At 40.5% G+C, this 20,864-nt stretch overlaps 2 protein-coding genes across 2 annotated transcripts in view; one reads left to right on the top strand and one right to left on the bottom strand.

Annotated features, from left to right (window-relative positions):
* The first annotated feature begins 1,106 nt into the window (after positions 1-1,106).
* DLD (dihydrolipoamide dehydrogenase) lies at positions 1,107-16,199 on the top strand. The gene is made up of 14 exons (XM_083858756.1): positions 1,107-1,213; positions 2,132-2,207; positions 2,981-3,060; positions 6,619-6,687; positions 8,496-8,565; positions 8,932-9,032; positions 9,359-9,502; positions 9,665-9,766; positions 10,864-11,054; positions 12,495-12,665; positions 13,037-13,226; positions 13,598-13,735; positions 15,002-15,091; positions 15,194-16,199. Exons 1-14 carry the CDS (start codon positions 1,175-1,177, stop codon positions 15,257-15,259), a joined length of 1,527 nt encoding a protein of 508 aa, XP_083714882.1. The 5' UTR covers positions 1,107-1,174; the 3' UTR covers positions 15,260-16,199.
* Positions 16,200-19,381: 3,182 nt separating this feature from the next.
* The window catches only part of LAMB1 (laminin subunit beta 1), a gene marked incomplete at its 5' end in the record, with an annotated part of 41,971 nt that continues 40,488 nt past the window's right edge, over positions 19,382-20,864 (bottom strand). The window contains 2 exons of the mRNA XM_083860621.1: positions 19,382-19,695; positions 20,588-20,747. Of these exons, the coding sequence (XP_083716747.1) occupies positions 19,559-19,695; positions 20,588-20,747 (297 nt within the window). The remainder of the gene's footprint in view (positions 19,696-20,587; positions 20,748-20,864) is intronic.

Raw genomic sequence — 20,864 nt, 5'->3', positions numbered from 1 at the left:
TTGTACTTATTCAGTACAAGAAAAAGAAGGAGCTGCTGGAGAAGGTCCAGTGGAAGCCAACAAAGATGATTATGGGATGCAACATCTGTCTTAAGGTGAGAGGCTGAGGGAGCTGGGCCTGCTTAGTCAGGAGAAGACTGAGAAGGGATGTCACCAGTACATACAAAGGGGAAATTGAATATGAATCAGCAGTGCCCTGGCAGCCAGGAGGGCCAACCACGTCCTGGGGGCATTGCCAGCTGGGAAAGGGAGGGGACTGTCCCACCCTGCCATACACTAGGCCAGACTCACTCCAAATCCAGGGGGCAGTTTTGGGCACCACAATATAAAAGAGACGAGTTATTGGAGAGCACTCAAAGGAGGCCGTGAGGATGGTGAGGGGTCTGAGGGAGAAGCCTTATGAGGAGAAGATTTATGAGGCCTTATGATGTCACTTGGTCTGTCCAGCCTGGAGGAGACTGAGGGGAAACCTTATTGTGGTCTTGAACATCCTCACAAGGGGAAGTAGACAGGCAGGTGCCAATCTCTTTATTCTTGTGATCAGTCACACGACTCAAGGAAACACCATGAAGCTGAGTCAGGGGAGGTTTAGATTGGATATCAGAAAAAGGTTCTTCACCCAGAGGGTGTTTGGGCACTGGAAGCAGGCACAGCACCAGCCTTACAGAGTTCTAGAAGTGTTTGGACAATGCTCTCAGGCACAGGGTGTGACTCTTGGGGTGTCCTGTGCAGGGCCAGGAGCTGGATCCTGGTGGGCCCCTTCCAACTCAGCATATTCTATGATTCTCTGATTCTATAAATAGCTCAAAGACTGGTGCCAAGAGGATGTGCCAGACTCTTTTCCGTGGTGCCGGCGACAGGAAGAGGAGCAATGGCCATGAACTGAAACACAAGAAGTTCCACCTCAACATGAGGAAGAACTTCTTTACGTTGAGCGTAGCGGAGCACTGTAACAGGGCAGTCCCTGTCTGGAGACATTCCCAACCCGCTGGATGCGGTCCCGTGTCCCCGGCCGCAGGTGTCCCAGCCCAGGCGGGGCCGGCAGCGCCCACAGCCCGCCCCGGCGCTGAGGCCCCGGTGCCGCCTGGCCCCGCCCAGCCCGCCCGGCACTGCGCCTGCGCCTGCGCGCGTCCGCGGAGTCCTTGAGCGGCCGGGGCGCGGCGGCACCGCGGACATGCAGCGCTGGGGCCGCGTCTCCTGCGCGCTCGCTCGGGTACGGCACCGCCGGGGCGGCGAGGCGAGGGCAGGGGAGGGGACAAGGGGCGGAAGCCGCGCCGGGCAGCTCGGGCCTGGGCCTTCTTCAGACCCCTCAGCCTGCCGGGGGCGTGCGTGGGGGCGGGCGGGGCCGGAGCGGCGCCTTGAGGCAGGCGCGGGCCTTGGCCGCGTTCCCTCCCTGCCCCGCTGTTCCCTTCCCTCGCCGCTCGGCCGGACGGAGGGGACACGGCGGCTGCGGTGGCCCTGAGGGTCCGTGAGCGGCAGGGACCAGCCTCCCCGCTGCCGTAAGCGCTGTCGGTGCTTGTCCCCGGTGTCCCGGCCCGGCGGAGGCCGCGGCCGTGGTGGCTTCAAAAAGCGCCGCCGTCAGCCGGGCCCGGGTTTGGGCTGCGGGGCTGAGACCGCAAATGCTTCCAGGGTCATCCTGTAACCGGTTACAGGGCGATCGGCCCTCGATGTGTTTGTAGCAGCTGTTCTGTGCTGTCCCATTACTTTTTCATAAAGGTTAAAAAAACTTGCCCTCCCGAACCTCCTATGAGATACAGCTGCCTGTCCATAGGGGTTGGCTGAAGGGGTTGGTTATAGAACAAGACTCTTTTATTAGACTCCTGTGGATGTCTGATTTATGTCATGTGGTTTTGAGAGCCCCATATAAAGAGTTGAAAGTTTTGTAGTTAGAGGCAGCCTGAGGTGAGACTGACCTGAGGACAGGTGTGGTGACAGACTGAGGTGACAGAGCAACTTCTGCCTCTTGTTCCAGTCAGTGCCCAGGGTGGTTCAGTCCTGCGGTTCCTGTTCTGGTTAACTGGTGACAGTAACTGTGTGTTCCTCTGTGTGTGACAGAATGCTTATTTTCCCTCAAGGACAGACATAAACTTGTAAAACTAAGGGGTTCTTTTTATTCTCTTTTCCTTTCTAGAGAAGCCGGTTTGATCGGATTCATCATGGTCTTCAGGGAGTTTGTGCAGTGCCACAAAGGTCCTATGCTGATCAGGGTAATGTCTCCTGAGAAACCTTTTTTGGACCAAATAACCCACTAACCCAAACCCCCACAAAAAACAAACCAATACTTCAAACTCAGAAATCAGTCTTCCAGATGAAACCATGTCAGGTTTCATGTCAGGAGATTTAGATGAAAATTGTACTGTATTTGCATAATTTGATTTCAAGCTAAAGATGTAAATGAAAGTTGAACTTCACCATCGCTGATATTATGTTAATTAATATTCTAAAAGAGATTGTGGTTACAAGATACGAACTAGGTACAAAGTTCATAGCTCCCACTGCCTTACAGTCAATAGAGGTTGCACAGATACCTATTGCAGCCATGCAAAAAAAAAAAAAAAAACCAAAAAACCAACAAACAAACAAACAAAAAAACCAAAAAAACCCCCACCCTTTATAAGTTTGGGGCATTCAGTAAGCATTAATGTTTTGTGCTAAACATGAATAGAAGCTATGTTGGAAAAAAATGTTACAGTAAACTAGTGAGACATCTTGGGTTAAGTTCTTAAAGGCTTTAGAACAAGAGGGATTGGAAATTCAGTTTCTTGATGTCATTTTAAATTATTTTCCTTGTGAAATTTAAGACTGGTTATTTTTCTTGTGGAATGAATGCCTTTACACAACCTTTCTCTGTGTCCAGAAAGTTATTTTCAGATAAATGAGGTGTAGTTTCCTTATCTGATTCTATTTCATTACCTTGCATAATTCTTAATATGCAATTATTTTGCTGAAGAAACAGTAACTCAGCTGTTCTGTGTTTCAGTTGATGCTGATGTTACAGTTATTGGCTCTGGGCCTGGAGGATATGTTGCTGCTATCAAAGCAGCTCAGCTTGGATTTAAGGTGAGACCTCACTTGGCAGAATACTCATCCAGGTGAAATTGGAAGGTGTCTGTGTGATACTGTAATTCTTCTGACACATCTCGGGCCACCAGATGCTGTTGACATCTTTGGTTAATCTTTCCTTACCTTGCTTACCCACGTTATGCAGAATTTGAAATGGAGATCTGATTATATTGCTCTCTATAGCCCTGCTGCTGACAGAGCTGCTTAGGACAGCTTACTTTTTGGTTAGAACTGACAATTGAGGGGGGCTTATACTTTTGTGAAAGAGAAAGTGGGAAAACAGGGCTAGGAAGGAAGTTTTCTCTTAACAAAAGTGGAAAATAAAGAGATAATGACAAAACGACCACTGGAAAACTATTCTGAAGACCAGACTGAGGGAACTCAGAAAGGGAAAAAGCCATATTCAGCTCATATGCTGTTTGGATGTGATTGGTTGAATTCTGCCATGTAGAATTTTAGAGGCAAAAATATGTGTCTAGAAATAGTGTAGCATCTTAGTTATATTTATTTACGTTCATCTCTGTTGTTCTACCTGTTGTCTTTGAACACCTTTCAGAAGAGGCAGTTTGTGTCTGATGTGTAGTAGTGGTGTGTCATTTAATTAAGTATTGTGAGAGTTGTGTGTGTATAATATATTTCAGATGTTTTTAAACTTACAAAAATATAGAATGTGACTAAATAATTTTTTTTTTTTTGCCTTTACTTCTTAATATGAGACCAACTGACACTCTTGGTACTGCATTATTGTTCTTGTAATTATCTGGGACTCTGAGAAGGTGGTGCTAGCAATCTTGAGCATGTTTCTGCTGTTTGATGTGTCACAGTGTTTCTGAATTATCAAAAATAGACTTCAAGACCAGAACGAGCTGGTTTTTTACTACCTGGTAAGGATGAGAACTCCTGGTCATGAGTTCCAGTGGAGCACAGGAATGGGGGCCCATGGAGTCCTCATTTTTCAGTATTTCTAGAACTTGGCTGTACAAGGCCCTGAGCCACCTGATACATCATAGAATCCCAGAATGGATTGGTTGGGAGGGATGTTAAAGCTGGCCTTGTTCCAACTCCCCTGCCATGGGCAGGGACACCTTCCACTAGACCACGTCTCTCAGGGACCCATCCAGCCTGGCCTCGAGCATTCAGGGGTTGGGCATCCACAGCTTCTCTGGGCAACCTGTTCCTGTGCCTCACCACCTTCACAGTAAAGAATTCCTTCCTAAGAGCTGACCCAAATCTACACCCTTCAGCTTAAGGCTGTTTCTGTCAATAAATGTCCTCTCCAGCCTTCTTGAAAGCTGCCTTTAGATACTGGAAGGCTGCTGTAAGGTCTCCCCAGAGCCTTCTCAGCCTGTCATCACAGGAGAGCTGCTCCAGCACTGTGATCAACTTGATGGCCTCCTCTGGCCTCACTCCAGAAGGCCCACATCTGTCTTGTGTTGGGGCCCCAGAGCTGGGCACAGTACTCCAGGTGAGGCCTAATGAGAGCAGAGTAAAGGGGGACAATCGCCTCCCTTGATGTTTGTGATGTTGACTGTGTTTGGAGAAGGAGGTTTGACTAGATGGCCTCCAAAGGAGGTCCCTACAAACTGAATTTGTCTGTAATTCTGAGTGTTGTTCCTTATTGGTCAGTACTCCCACAACTGGGTGTCAGTAACACCTTTCTGGATATCTTTTAACCTTCTAATATGTAACCGTACCAAAATATAAATGTTTGAGATTCTGTCATCACATCTGCCTGTGACCTAGTGCAAAATAATTGAGTTGTCTTTACACATCTTTGTGAATTACTATTTTGTTCATGATATAAGTACTCTTGCTTCTGGATGTATGTGGTTACTTAACTAGTAACCTGAGGAGAAAAGGTGCTCAGTGCTGCAGGTTTTAATTAAGACTGTGGCCTTCTGCCATGTGAGTTCATGTTTGGTTATTCTAAAGCTATTCTTGTGGCTGGCTATAAGGCAGCTTTTCTTGGAACAGTACTGTCCTTGAGTCCTTCATATCTGTGATTAACAATAGGATACCATACACAAGGGGTTTAAAAAGTGCCCTGGATTCTCTTTTTCATCATAGTAAAAAATAATTTTGTTACACTGTTTCACAGCTAGTTAGAGAGGGGGAAAATGCTCGGGCATACTTATGTATGTCACCATTATCGTTGGATAAACATGTTTTTGGTGTCCTTAAAGAATGTAAGGAGATGTTTTTATCAGACTGGCAAAAATCTTGTATAGTTACACCATCCATGGAAGAACCTGTTTCTGCTCTACTGAATTACTTAAATTTCAATTTTAGTGCTATTTCTGCTAGCACAAGCATTGAGTCCTTGTATCACCACCACAGCATCTCGTATTACTGCCAATAGTGTTTTCTGGGTATTGGCTTTCCAAAAGCTTTGCTTGGCCTTGTCAGTGAAGTTAATGTAAAATGGATGAGGCAGAACATCTTTACTGGGTAAAAGTAGGAGCAGTCTGGTGCTGTTTGATCCATGGTGCAGCTTTTAAAGCCCTTGTGTTGTGCTTCACGTTTTCATGTGCTTAAAACAAGAGGAAGGGGAGGTAGGGGATAAGCATGTCTCAGAATGTTCCTGTGATGTGATTTTGGTGAATTCTGTTCTTCATGTTACCATCACCCCTACCTTAGCAGAAAAGCAGCAATTTAAAGAAATGGTGAAAGGCTTTCACCTAGATAGTTGCCTCTCAGTGGACTGGAATTCTCAAGAGTGTAAACCAAGGAACAATTATTTTGAATATGTGTGACTTTGAAGAAGGAGATGCCAATTCCTTTGCTTCTAGAAAAATGGTTTAGGAGACTCTCTCCCCCACTCTCTCTCCCAGTAATCTGTTTTTATATGAAATTTTGGCAGTTGATTTTGTCCTTTGCACCCTTCGATGTTGTCAGCTTAATGAGAAGGAGATGAAATGTTTTCCATCCCTGTTGGTATTGACCTTATTTTTGTTTGGTTTTGCTTTACTTGATTTTTGTTTTTTCTTTCTTTATAGATGTTGGTATAACTTTATAGCAGTGGGAGCAAATATTGTTTGTGGCTTGGGGGTTCTGTTCTGTTTTGTTTTCTTTGAAGAAAAGATTGCTTCATGGGATTTTAATCTATTCCAATTCACTTACCAGTTGTTTTCTTGTTTTTATAAATCTTCACATGATTTACATGTTTTGCTTTTTGCAGTTTTTTTTTTCTGTAATTGTTAGGGGAACGTCTTTCACTGGACTGAGTGTTGTATTTATTATTTACTTTGTAGATTTTCATAGTAGCACAGCACTTGTATAAAAGTATGAATGTGTGACTCTCTTTTGGTGGAAAATTTGGTTGCAAAGAGCTATTTTATCAGCTTCAAGTTAACAAAAAAATGAGGGCAGGTAAAAATGAGCTGTAAAATAAATCTAGGAATGAAATTAATGGGACATTTGTAGAAGTAGAATTACTAGACAAATGGACAAATGTCTTTGTCATAAATTCTAAATTGTGAGATAGCCTATAAGGAAATAATGGCATAGTGTTACTAAGAAATTCTTTTTTTTTTTCCTCTGTTCTTTTTTGCTCAGACCGTCTGTGTAGAAAAAAATGCAACGTTAGGGGGAACCTGTTTGAATGTTGGGTGTATTCCATCCAAGGTAAGTGTGTGTAGTTTGTCATAGCTTCATTAAAAACAGCTGACATGATGCACTTCACTTGGAAGGAGAGTAGGAAGGAGTTTCTCAAGATGTGTGTCCAAAATGGCCTGGAGGGTGAGGCTGGTGGTGCTTGTGTGGAGAAAGAGCTGAGTCCAATGCATGCACTCTGAAGGAAAGGAGAAGAAAGAAGAAATTAAGAACTTCATACTTGACATTGCCAATCTAGTTTAAAGTAGTTTCAGACCTTGAGCTTTGTAAGAACAGTGCTGTTGCTGGGGGATCTGCCTCAATAGCACCCCCAGCAGGTGAAGGGAGACGCTGCCAATGCCAGGTTTGTGATGGCTGTAGTAATAGACATAATATTCTTAATAAGCTCCCTCCTAACTGTATTCCTGTTTCTAATCCTTTTGCTCAAGAGGTTCTATCAGCATGGGAGAAGAAAATACAGTATAAATACTAGAATTTTTAAAAATTTTATATTAATTTTTCTAAACATTTAGTAATTGTTTTAATGAAGTTCAGAGTATCTTAATATATTGAAGCATCACTCAAAAATGCTAATCCACACAGTATTACGTTGAAAGTTTGAAACTCTGCTAGGATCTATTTAACTAACTTCTCAACTCCCTTTTTATTTTTTTATCCTTTACAGTTCCTATGAAAATACTATTGGCTAAACTTGAATGCTATCTAGAATTTGTTTGAATGGCAATAAACTTAAGAAGTTGATATGTAGGTTGCATACACCAAGGCAATAACAAATGATTTAAATATTCCTTTCCAGAAAACCACCCAAAATAATACATTGGGCATGGATTTTGTTTTTCCTTTCTAGTTGCTGAAGTCTTAAGCCATGATTGCATCTTTTAAGTAATGTGGATGTTACAGATTCAAGTCTGTGACAGTTACATGAAGTAGACAAATTACTTTTGAAGACAGTTGATAAAAATTACAAAAATGGAATTAGCTTTTTTTGACAGTATTAGTTTTACTCAAACATATATAGATAAGGCAAGTGTTTCAAAATGCGCTTGAATATTTTACCTTGCCTGCTTTAGATTTGAGTCTGTGCAAACTCACACTGTTGTTCTTGCAAAGATACAGATAATTTCATATTTGCGGTGGCTATAACGAAAGAATCAATATTCTTAGGCAGATCCTGCCTTAACTATAACTATAGTTATTTCTAATCAAAATACAATTATCGAGGTTCTGAATTTGAAGCTACTAATTTATAGCCATCCATATAAAAACTATTCTAATTGTATCTATGAATTTGGAAGATCCATGTACCTGAGCTAGCTCCAAGCTATCCAGCTTCAGCTCAGCTGGTTATGCAGTTACAGAAATTTCAGCACAAGACCTCAAAATTTAACTCATATATGTCTACACAAGCTAAAATCTGAACAGGTTTTTTAGTGTAGATTTTCCTCATCCAGTTTTTCTGTATCTTCTCTTTGGCCATCAGTCAGAATTATCAATTCTTTTCCTCTACTTGGTCTGTTCCTTTTTTTGTTTTTTTTTAATCTCTGTGGAGTAATTATCAATTTCTGTGATAAAATGAGCAAAAAGGATAGGCATGGATTTAACTGTTCTCCATTTCTATGTAAAATATATAACTTTATTGAATTTTTCAGTAGGAGCTACTGTGTACAATTTCTGTGATTGAAATACAGCTTTTCAAATAGATATATGTCAAACTTATTAGTTAGAACATTTTGCAAATATTACAATTCTTTTTCCATATCATAAATAACTTATTCTTGTGCATATATGTCCAAATTCATGTTTTTGTGTGTCTGTTTTAGGCCTTGCTGAACAACTCACATCTGTATCACTTGGCCCATGGAAAAGATTTTGCTAATAGAGGAATTGAAAGTGAGTGAAAAGTTATCAGTGCCTCTTACATAAGTAGTTTCTACCAAGAAGTAAATTTAATCTTTCAAATCTGATTCGTATGGTTTTCTGGCCAGAAAAATTTTATAGTTATAAATAATATCCTTTATCTGTCATTTAGAGGCTTAGGGATGTGTGTGCTCTTTGAACTCTGAATAATGGATAGGTAAGTTACAGTTGAAAAGTGCAGTACTGATTTTCAGCATAGCAGTTGTTGAATGTAACCTTTAGCATTTAGTAGGGCCATTCAACACATCTTTCTGTGCCAGCTATTAACTGTGTTGAGGTTCCTCCTTTAACATTAAGACACTGCAATGCCTGATGCAAGTTGTTTTGTTTTAATCTTAGTTTCAGGAATCCGTTTGAATCTAGAGAAGATGATGGAACAGAAGAGTAGTGCAGTGAAGGCCCTAACAGGTGGAATTGCTCATTTATTTAAACAGAACAAGGTTAGTTTGGATTATATACTGAGCTATATCCATTTTTCTGATACGAATTTCTTACTTTTTACATTTCCATATTGCCATGTACATTAGAGTGACTGATAAGACAAGGGCAGAATTTGAATGCTTCTCTTCCAGAGAACTTGTAAATGCCCAGTGCCTTCATTTCTTAATCTACTTAAAGGAATAGTATACAGTTACTTTGTGATTTGTACCAGACAGTGATGCAGAGAGATGTTTTAGCAGCATCTCTAAGCATTAGTGAGATGTAGGTGAAATGTAGCCTAACTTACATATTTGAACCTGACTTCACTGTGTTCTGATTACTAAAGGTTGTACATGTGTCTGGGTTTGGAAAAATAACGGGCAAAAACCAAGTCACTGCAACTAAAGAGGATGGCAGCACACAAGTTATCAATACCAAGAACATCCTCATAGCCACAGGCTCAGAAGTTGCTCCCTTCCCTGGCATTACTGTAAGTATTTGAACTTAATTGTACTTCCTTTTCAGTATCTCATAGGCACTCAATTTAATGTGTAGTAATGGTTTGCACCTGATTGCACTTCACATTCTGTGTGTTTTGTATATAATATGCGAGAGATTGTAAAGCTCCCTTTGTGCATTTCTTTGTCATTAGATTGATGAAGATAACATTGTATCATCCACTGGTGCACTGTCACTGAAAAAAGTTCCTGAAAAGATGGTTGTCATTGGTGCAGGAGTCATTGGTGTGGAACTGGTGAGAGGCTATTTAAACTACTTGACCTTTAATTTTTAAAGGAAAAAGGTGCTTTTTTTCTGTTATATTTGATGTTTTTGCTGTGATTTAACAGTTGAGTGAGTTGTAGTGAATCTGTTCAGTCTTCATAGCCTGCTAGCTCCATTTTTTACCAGAAAAGCTGAGATAAGTGTTTGTTGGGTCAGTACTTCTGCAGCTGATTAGATAAACAGAGAAGTGAGAGAGGAACATACAGGGCCTTGCATATTTATTTTTCTCTTTTGGAGGAGTAGGCATGTGAGGGAATGCCAGGATAGTCAGGATAAATTCTTGTGTTTAGTAGTTAATCTTAAGAGGTGTTTAATGTGATCTGATAGTAAATATTCTATCAACCAAAAGAGTGGAGGCTTTGTAGTTCATCATGATCTGAGTCCTTTTGCCTCACACCTACACATTTCAAAAAGAATTTGTATTTCTTGGTCTCGCAGCTGCTTGAAGCTATACCCATCTGCCAAGGGGTTGCTTAGTCTGCTGACCATTAGGCTGGGAAAGAGTAAGCAAAGTGAAATTCTGTATTGGGTGGATGTGGGTAACTGCAGGTAAATGGGGTGCACATGGTTTTGTTGGAGAGGCTGATGATCATGGTTAAGGTTATCAGTACACACAGGACCAGGAGCAGCTCCATTTTGCTGGGCAAAATTTCCTTAATGTGGTACTGTTTTGATTGATTAGTGGTGGTATTAGAGCACCACAAGCAATTCCCTTCGGGTTTTCCCTTCAGATTCTTTGATTTTGAATTTCTTCTAGACCTATAGTATAAAACATACATGAGTTATATTTCGTTATGTCATTAACTATTTCTTTAAAAGGTTTATTCTCTGCATTTGGTCCTGGAAGTTTTGGGTCTGCAAATAAACGATGATAAAACTTTTCATGGAAAGGCTGGGGAAAGTTGAACTTGTTTTATTTTATGCTGTCATGTTTGTAGAAACTGATCAGTTTGCTGTTACATGTTGTCCTGCTTTAGAAGAGTTTACAGTCTGCTGTAAATATTAGAGTGAAAGTATCTGAAGTTTGCTTTTCAAAAACTCTTTTTACCTGTATTGTTGTGACTGCAGGGTTCAGTTTGGCAGCGCCTCGGTGCAGATGTGACAGCTGTTGAGTTCATGGGCCATGTTGGTGGAATGGGAATTGACATGGAGATCTCTAAAAACTTCCAACGTATTCTTCAGAAACAGGGATTCAAGTTTAAACTGAACACCAAAGTTACCGGTGCTACCAAGAGACCAGATGGAAAAATAGATGTAGCGTAAGTGTTTAATGTAAAACTAAAGGAGTGCAAAATACATTCTCCTCCCAATCCATCAAACCTATTTAAAAATACTGTCTGATACTATTTTTTAAAAGGAATGAAAATCAATTCTTTAGTGCAGTTAGATGTTTATCCTCCTTTGTTACTTAGCTCATAATTTTGGGTTTATTAAGTCCTAAGTTGCTTATACAGGAGAGGTTCTATTGACTTGAGTTGAGAGCTTGCAGGCATAAAACCACTGTTATGAGATCAGTAATAAAAACCATCTCTAAATCATTCTTTTCATGGAAGATATTTGCTTCTGGTCTAATTAGCATAAATACATGATTGTTCATACAGTCATTTCCAAGCTGTTAATTCTTAACTATGTACTGGAAGGTCGTCTTGTCTTAGGGTAGCCGTGGCAGAGATATTATTGTTCTTGAACAGAAGTAAATGAAATTATCTGAAGAGTCTATTTTCTTGGTCATACTCAAGACCTTTGAAGTTTTATACATGAAAAGTTAATACAGAAACACATAAATCAATTTTGCTTTGTAAAAACCCATAAGTATGTTCTAGTTCTGTTTGTGTTAATGGACTCTCTATGCAGAAACTAGTTCAAAAAAATGCTTGATGTTACTTCACAAAATTAAGCTTAAATGTTTTTTCACTGGAGACTTAAAATGGTGACTTTTACTTGCTGTATCACTGTAGCTTGGGATAGTCTGTCATCCATCACTGTAAAGGTTGAGGATTTGGGCTTGGAACATGCCCCATTTGAGCTTTTACATGCCATGCTGAGGCTGGTTGGATCCCTCATATAGTCCGTATCTACTTTTAGAGTATCATTTTGGTTCAGAGATGCTTTTGAAATACACTTCCAATTATCTTCATTTCCCATGCTTTGGTGCTTGTGCTCTCAGAGTATGTGAACTGAACTTTTTCTGGGTACAGTAAAACACAAGATGCACTTGCAGGATGCATGGGATGCATGGCAGCCACTAACAGTTGTTTGGTTCCTGAACCAGAAGAGAGCTTGCTCAGAGTACATGGCCCTGCCCCACCCCCAAGTATAAATACTTTGGGTGACAAGTAGCAGCAATAACTTTGCTGCACAGTTTTGATGCTATAAGCTTGTGGAGTCCCCTGTGCCCTTAAAGGAACTTCCAGCTGCCTTGCCTTGGAAAAGTGAGGATTACATGCTGCTTGCTATTGAAAATACGCCCTGAATTTCTCTCTAACAATTGTTAAGATATGTAGTAAAAGATGTTGCCCCCTCCTCCCTCTTCTACTGCTGAACTCTTGCAAGGAGGAAGCATGGGGCAAGCTGAATGAAGTGCTTTGGGTGCCAGACCCAGCCAGGAGCTCACCATCTTGGGTCATATTAGTTACTAGCCAGAAAGAGATAAGGCTGCAAGTTTACAGTTTGAATTTTTACTTCTTGTTTTCCTGTAGTGTTGAAGCTGCTGCTGGTGGCAAGGCAGAAGTAATAACCTGTGATGTGCTCCTAGTTTGCATCGGTAGGCGTCCCTTTACAAAAAATCTAGGTCTTGAGGAAATTGGAATTGAACTTGATAAGAGGGGAAGAATTCCAGTCAACAACAGATTCCAAACCAAGATTCCAAAGTAAGACTTTTTTTTCTTTTCCTTTTTTTTTAAATGCAGAACACTTATTTTTAAAGTTTAACTTACTAAAGCACTTCTGGCTTTTAATAACAGAATGTATTTTCCTTTTCTGAAAAGAAAACTCAAGATATCTGTATCATTTCAGTAGCTAAAAATTTTTAGTCAGACTTTAAAGTTTTGTAATTTAAAAGTCACTGTCTATTTCATGTCACTAAGTACCTCTTGAAGTGTGGCAATTCTGTGGAAACTGCTAAAATAAAGTATTATAATCTGTTTTGATTAGAGTTTTCAGTGACATGTTTCAGACTGTTATGTAAGGTAGCCCAGGATGTTTTTAAACAGTGTCTTATTCTGTTTCATTGGTCTGATAGCATCTATGCTATTGGTGATGTAGTTGCTGGACCTATGCTGGCCCACAAAGCTGAGGATGAAGGCATTCTTTGTGTAGAAGGCATGGCTGGAGGAGCAGTTCACATTGACTACAACTGTGTTCCCTCTGTGATCTACACTCACCCTGAAGTGGCCTGGGTTGGCAAGTCAGAAGAACAGCTGAAAGAAGAGGTACTGTTAGTTTTCTTTTCCAACAAAAACTGGTTTTCCACCTCGGTTTCACTCTCTAGTTGTTTATCTAGCTACTTTATCCAAAACTTCTGCATTTGAATTTATTGCTTGGGGAGTGTGAGTGAATGATGCTCTTGTGCATGCCACTCTCCCAAGAGCCACAGTTCTCTTTCATGACTTGCATTTTGTGACATTAATGTTGTGTTTGCAAATTAATCCTTTTTAGTACACTCTTAGTCCACTTTCTGTGATTGTTTATGTACATTCCTCTGTGTCTCCTGTTTTTAGTTCTATATTGCTTCTCCTCATGTGTTTAACAGTTGGTTACATTGTTCTTGTTGGTCATTAACTCAGTAACATCTGTCTTGCAGGGCGTTGAATACAAAATTGGGAAATTTCCTTTTGCTGCGAACAGTAGAGCAAAGACAAATGCTGACACAGATGGCATGGTGAAGATACTTAGTCAAAAGTCAACAGACAGGATGTTGGGTGCTCACATTTTAGGCCCAGTAAGTATGATCAATTGTGCTTTCTTGGTCTTGTAATGTTATTTTTATTTAGTGTTGCATAGTTGTTGAGTTAGAATTAGTGTTTGTAAACAGGAAGGTTTGAGTTCACCAATTTTTTTTTATGGTTTGGTTCTGCACACCTGCCCACCTTCCCACTTCTTAGGTACTTTGGTGTAACAAAAAAAAAAAGCCTAGCTGTTTTTATTCCTCTTGAATTGCTATGATTATTTGGGGGTTTTGACCAGTTTTGTGTGGTGAGGTTTTTTGGTCGTGGTGTTTGTTGTGAGTTTTTTTTTTGTTTTGCTTTTATGAATACTGTCAAATACTTGAGAGAACAGCAGAAATGGTTTATTCAACTTTTGAAAGTTGAGGGAGCTGAAAAGACTGTGGCTTTTTCACTGGTGTTTTCTTTTTTCCCTTCAACTAAAGACTTCAGCAAAGGTAGTAATCTTATGCTGTGGGGTCAGTAATATATGCAACTTAGAGTAAAAAAAACCTTTGGGATTTCTGCTGTTTAGGGAGTTTTGGGTTTGTTTTGGTCACAGTTAGACCCTAATTTTCTCGGTTTTTGTTTCTTAGCTGTAAATATTTTTCTTTTTCAAAATGTGTTTGCAGAAACACTTCCATACATTTTTGTGTACAGCTTTCTTTAAGAGAAACATCAAACTACTCTCAGTAAGATTCTATGCAGGTTACTTTCTCTTGCAATTGCAGTAAGTTAGAAACTAGCATGACTTAAAGGAAGCACAACTTTGTCTCATACCAGCAAATCTAATTTTCTTCATTGAGAAGGGCACTGGAGGGAAATCTTGTGGCTGTGGATCTGAGTGCTAAAATTGTGAGAGGAGATTTAACTATTTTTGACTCCTCACAGATATATTCTCATAGTAAATATGCATAAACACAGCAAATAAAAACGAGGGTGTAGGTGTAGTAACATGCTTTTTTTTAAATCTGGTTACCTATTCAACTTTTCAGGGAAGCGTTGAAGTTTTGGGTAGGTTTCCTTTCATGGAAAAATGCCCAGCTTTTGCACAACTCTCAGGAATGAGAGAACAAATACTCTCAATGTTTAGATTTACGCTAGATTTGACCACAGTCACCAAATAGATTAAGTACTTATATTAGAACACAGATGAAGTGCTGGTTAAAGCATAACTTTTCTTTTTTAGCAGAAAATGCTTATTTATAAGCTATTACTGATTCAGTAGAACCTGGACAACTGCATAAGGATTTGTGCTAATTGCAAGTACCATTAAATTACAGGGTGCTGGTGAAATGGTGAATGAAGCTGCCCTTGCTATGGAATATGGAGCATCATGTGAAGATGTAGCCAGGGTTTGCCATGCCCATCCAGTAAGTGTTTCCTAAAGGGACTGTTGAACACCATGGCACAGACATGCTGTTACTCCCTGTAGCTATTAATGACTTGTAACTTTTTGTGTTTGCTCTCTACAGACGGTGTCAGAAGCCTTCAGGGAAGCAAACCTTGCAGCATCCTTTGGCAAAGCTATCAACTTCTAAAATGAAAGAGCAGATCTTTGTACATATAGAGTACGTCTCTGAAAATGGACTGTGGGCCCTTATGGAAGGCTGAGTCTGAGGATTTTAGGACTGAAGTCAATATCTTAATTTTAAACATCAGATATTTAAACAAGTAGAGTTTGGAACAAGTGGAATTATCCAGTCTCTGTAAATTAAATACTTAAAATTACATGTTTATTTACACAATGAATGTTGCAGAAAAGCAGCCTGACAGAATTCTTTTCTTTTCTGAAACCAAACATTTTGCTGCTGCATGGGATTATCAGGTGTGCTGGTCAGAACTCTGGATAATTGTCCAGCATACCTTGTCTTTTCTTATTTGAAGTAGTGATACAATAAACCAGTTGAATGCTGGCACTAAAAATGCCACTGGCACTTAAAATGCCACTGTCACTTCCGCACAAAAATGTGTTTCCTTCTGAAGGGATTTACTCTGGTATTTAACTTACTTCTTACATATGAGTACCAAAACTTGTTTTGACCTAGTAGTGTTGGGATGTTAGGAGAAGAGGGGCTCTTGTAGATCAATTAAAATTATATTCACTTTTTAAAGAGAAAATTACTCTCTGTGATTCTCCACGTCATGTTTTCATATTGAAAACTCATAAGGGGAAAAATTGAGTGCTGATTGAGAAATGAAAGATTGAAGACAAATTCAGTGTACTGCTACCTAATCTTTTTTGGTTTTAAAGCTTCCATTGTCCAGCTCTCTTGAACTTAAAATGCTAAAACTGGGTAGTGAAGCAGCATTTGCTGTTAAATGGTAATGACATGAGGGTTATTCTGCACCTTCCACACATAAGGGCTGCAGTGTCAGCTCCACACAATTAAGACATAATTTCTTCTCTTCTGTTTTCTATTTTGTTCTCTCTTTCTGTCTCTTCTGTAGCAAGAGAGCTTAATAAATATTTGACATGGATGGAGGGTCTTCTTGGATTTTGTTTGCTGATTGGATCCTTGTAGTGTCTAGGTTGTTGATCATGTGAGGAAACTCACAAACAGATGGCATCTTTGGAAGATCTTTAACATGTATATGGAGCATGCCCAAATCCAGTAGTTCATTTTAACTTCTTTTCCAAGGTGCTGTTTTTTCTTCTTTTTTGCCAAGCTCTTCTTCCTTGAAGAAAACCTTAATATCTGCTGGTATTGGGCATGTCCTTTTTCATTATGCCAACGGAATGAGAAGTGCACATTAGAAAGTGGTGCTACAGCTACTTGGTTTTGTGTACAGATAAGATGGTTATATTTTTCTAGCTCGCTTTATGGCTTCTTATTCAAGTACTGATCCATTATCCATAGTGAGTGATGGAGATGGATGCCAGCATTGCCATACCAGTTAATCAGCAAAACACCAGTGATACTCTTCTTCATTGTGGTTTATTTTCTTAACTCCTACTCTAAATGTAGATGGGGTTAAACCATGACACCTCATTAAGGTTATCACTATCTGATTCATGGATGTGCTGGGTTAGTGAATTAATGTGGATCTGCTTTCAGGTGTTAGTAGGAAGCTGCTGAATGGAAAGCAAAGGTGAGACTACTGGGCAGAAAAGCTTGATTCTTCCAGTAGGTCTTGGTATTTCAGAATCACTTCTAGCTTAACACAGGTAAATGGTAAGTGTTAATCATGTGAATTGCAAGTTCTTCCCAGAAGCCTTGATCTTTCAGAAATAGTTTTGTGTCCACTCCTGAATACTTGTAGCAGTCTTTTCACAGTTCATTCTTGAGGTTCGCAGTTACAAAAGTTTGTATCTCATTTCATGTTAAATGAAGTTTGAAAAACCAGGAAAACTTTTAACCAATAATACTATTAAGTCTGTACTAGAGGCTACAGTTTTCCAGACACTTAAAAATAAAAATCAAGGCCTTAAAATTATTTTTTTTTCTCTCGCTGTCATTTGCATTCTAGTTAAGTGTACAAAAATTGTTTGTAAAAGTAAAATGAGCTGCTGAGCCATCTGTTAATGGTCTCATGGCACTTAGGCCCGAGTGCTGCCACATTGGCACTTTATAGCAGCTGCTGACTGTAGTGGCAGTGAACAGTGCATGATGCTGCTGTGATGATCCATTCCTTCAAAGGATTTTTTTGTTGTTGTGGTGTTTATAACCTCTGGAGCTTAGGAGTAATTATTTATTTAACATAATGCCCTTCAGTTTGCTTAGCTGGTGCTGTATCCTGCCATAGTTGTCCTGATTTTGATGATGTTAGTCAAGGTTAGGTAAGGTGTCAATCAAAAAACATACACAGATAGAATCCTGGGGTCAGAGTTAGCAGTCAGGATGTGCAAACACATTGCAGTTTTGGCTGCTGACTTGTGTAGCTGATGAATGTTTGTAGCTGTAAATCAGTTTGTGCTGTACTGTACAGCTCTCTGAAGATGCACTGTAATGCAGGTAACTTTGAGCTGAAGCTATGGTGAACTGGATGCTGCTCTTGCACATCTTTTGTGTTAAGTACAGGCTGTTGTTAGAGTTGTCTATGTGCAGCTCCTTAACTGATTCAAATTGCGTGCCATGTGAACAAACTTTTGTAGTTCTTTCCCAGAAAGGTCTAATGTTCCTGAAGTGTTTCTACACTAATGCATGCAGCATGAGGAACCAACAAGAGGAGCTTGAGGCTTTGTCCCAGTCCCATAAATTTGATGTCATTGGTGTAAGTCCTGTGAGTTACACCAATGGTGCCTGTTGGATGGTCAGGAAGGATAGGGAAGGCAGAAGAGGCAGAGGGGTGGCACTGTGTGTAATAGAAGGTTAGAATGATGGCCATGGCACTGTTAAGAGCTTCTGGGTAAGAATCAAGATGCAAACGAATAGTACAGATGTCATTGTGGGAGCCTACTATAAACTTCCCAGCCAGGATGATGATGCAGACAAATTACTCTTTGAGGAACTAAAGGGATGCTTCCAAATCAACTCTTCTTGACTTTGTGGGGAACTCCAGCTTGCCAGAAATTAACTGGGAGTATCACACCTGGGCCAGAAGATTCCTAAAAACCTGGGTAACAACTGTATGGGACAGGTTCTAAGGGAGGTGACTTGGAAAAATGCTCTCCTTGATCTACTGCATGTCAACAGAGTGGATCTCATAAGAGAAGCTGAGAGTGGCGGCTCTCTTGGCCACAGCAACTACAGTGGGATTGAGTTTAAAATCCCTGGTGACATGAGGAAAAGTGCCAGCAAAACCTCAGCTCTGGACATGCAGAGAGCAGAAATTCAGCTGCTCAGGGAATTAGCAAGGTTCCCTGAGACAATGCTTTCTGAGGTGCTGAGGTCTATCAGTGCTGGTCACTTTTTAAACATCCCCTCCTAAGGGCACCAGAACTGGCAAATCCCAAGTGCTGGAAGTCAAGCAGGTGAGGCAGAAGGCTGGCTTGACTGAACAGGAATCTTCTCTTGGAAAAAAGATAAAAAAGGAAGGTGCATGCTGTGTGGAAGCATGGTCAGGTGCCAGGGAAAGAATACAGAGATGCTGCTGGCCACTAGGAAGAAAATTCATGTGGCCAAAGCTCAACTGGAATTGAAGTTGCGAGAACTGTGGGGGACAATAAAAAGAGTTTTTCCAAATATGTTAAGAGCAAAACACATATTGTTCCATTACAGGATGAGTATGGTCATGTCACAAACAGGGTCAGGGACAAGGCAGAGGTGTTCAACATAATCTTTGCCTCTGTCTTCAACTCAGATGATGGACCAAGGGGATCTCAGTGCTCTGAGCTAGAGGACTATGAATTGTGCAGGATGTGCTCCAGCTGCATCCCTAAAAAAATCTATGGGGCCTGATGGAATTCATCCAAGAATCCTCAGGGAGCTGCTGATGTCTTCATGCAGGGAGCACACAATCCTTTTTGAGTACTGTGGCATAACTAACTACACGTGGATGGTATTTCTTCATTCACTGGTAATTTGGTCTGAGTCACCATACTATATTTCATAGTAATAGGAACCCTTCTTTAGAATGATATTAGAGCTCTAACCAGTTTAAGAACAAGGATTTTATTAGAGCTCTAACCCGTTTAAGAACAAGACTTGCTAAAGGATTAATTGATGTACCATTGCAGCTACTGAAAATAGGAAGGAACTTAATGACTCATACTAGGTACATACAGTGATACAAAAGTACTGTTTATTTTCAACATCAAAAAGTTACTTTTCTTTGGTTCTGTGGCTTTAAAGTCAATATAAAACCTGTTCACTTTATCAGGTCTTAGTGTAAAGTCAAAAAGAACGAGTATAATACTTGTAAAACCCACCCTGAACACAAGCACTTCCCGCTCCTGTTTATAAGCAAGTGCTGTAAACAGCAACCTTCTGGCTGATTGTCTGTAAGAGGGAGCGAACTGTCTCTTCCAGCTCCACCAACTGCTTGGCTTTGTCTTCCAGAACTTTTTGATTGTTTTCATATGTATCTTCTAAATCTGTAGGCAAAGAAAGGCAAAAAACCCAGCTTAATTGGTGGTGTTTTAATGCCTGTAAATTGTTGTAGTTACAGACAAACTACTATTCGAACTGATTTCTCTTGTGGAAGATATTCTGATGGGGAAAAAAACTAAAAACAAACAAACCCCAAAAAATCAACAAAGGCTGAAATGACACCATTTTGCTTCCTTAACATAGGGATGTAAAGGAACAGGGAAGTTATTTAACAGAGGTGAAAATCCAAAAGTACATTTTGAGGGTTAAAATAATCGTCATTTTTTGCTTTATGTTTACAGAACAGTGAAATGTTTTAGCTTGTCATGATTAAGACTACTCAGCAAGTCACAGTAACTGTGTAGGAGTAGCAAAGAGGGGAAGAATGAGTTCTTGGCCTGGCAAAACCAGAAGGAAAATTTAATTCTGTCTCTGGTAGCAAGGGGCAGAGCACCTCGTCATGGGTCTTACTCAACTTTGTCAACAGTAAAAGTTAAATTAATCTGTAAACTGGAACTCCTGTGTCCTGATTAGCTTTTGTTTTAAGAGCTTTCCAGGGTGGAGTGAGGGCAGTATTGTTGGGAGATGGGAGTCTTGCTGGAAACAGGTAAGTATTCATTCTGAGCAGAGTAGGTTTGTTCCTTCCCTGTGGTGGTTCTGGAGGCAGTGAGAGGTGCCATACCAGAAGTTGTGTCTCACCTGTAAGTTTCAGCTTATTGTATAGAAATCTTTGCTTCAAAAGACTGTATTATGTCCATAAAAATAAGGAAAGCAGATCAAGCCTCAGTAACAATAAGGACCTTTTCTTTTCCCCTTCTACTGATGAATAGCTGGTTTAATAGTGTGAAATTGCTTCATGTTCTAAGGTGTCAAATAACCTCCTCAGAACAGCCTTACCTTTGAGCAGCTGGAGTTTGCTGTTTGCTTGAGCCAACAAGGCTTTAGCCTCATCCTGCAACACGCCTGCTTTTCTCCTGGCCTCGGCCGACTCCTCTGTCTTCTTGGCAATGAGCTCCTCCACAGTTCTGTACTTGCCGCTCAGCTCGTCGTTGAGGACCTGTTCCCAAGGCAAGCACAAGAGGGAGCTCACGCGAAGCCAATACAGCGGGAGCTGGCTTTTCCTCCCCCTGTCCTTCACTAATCCGGCTGCAAGGACAGACTACGCTGGGAGCTC

The sequence above is a fragment of the Zosterops lateralis genome (assembly GCF_965231275.1).
Source record: "Zosterops lateralis genome assembly, chromosome: 4".
Lineage (NCBI taxonomy): Eukaryota > Metazoa > Chordata > Aves > Passeriformes > Zosteropidae > Zosterops > Zosterops lateralis.
This window is presented reverse-complemented; position numbering and strand designations above follow the sequence as displayed.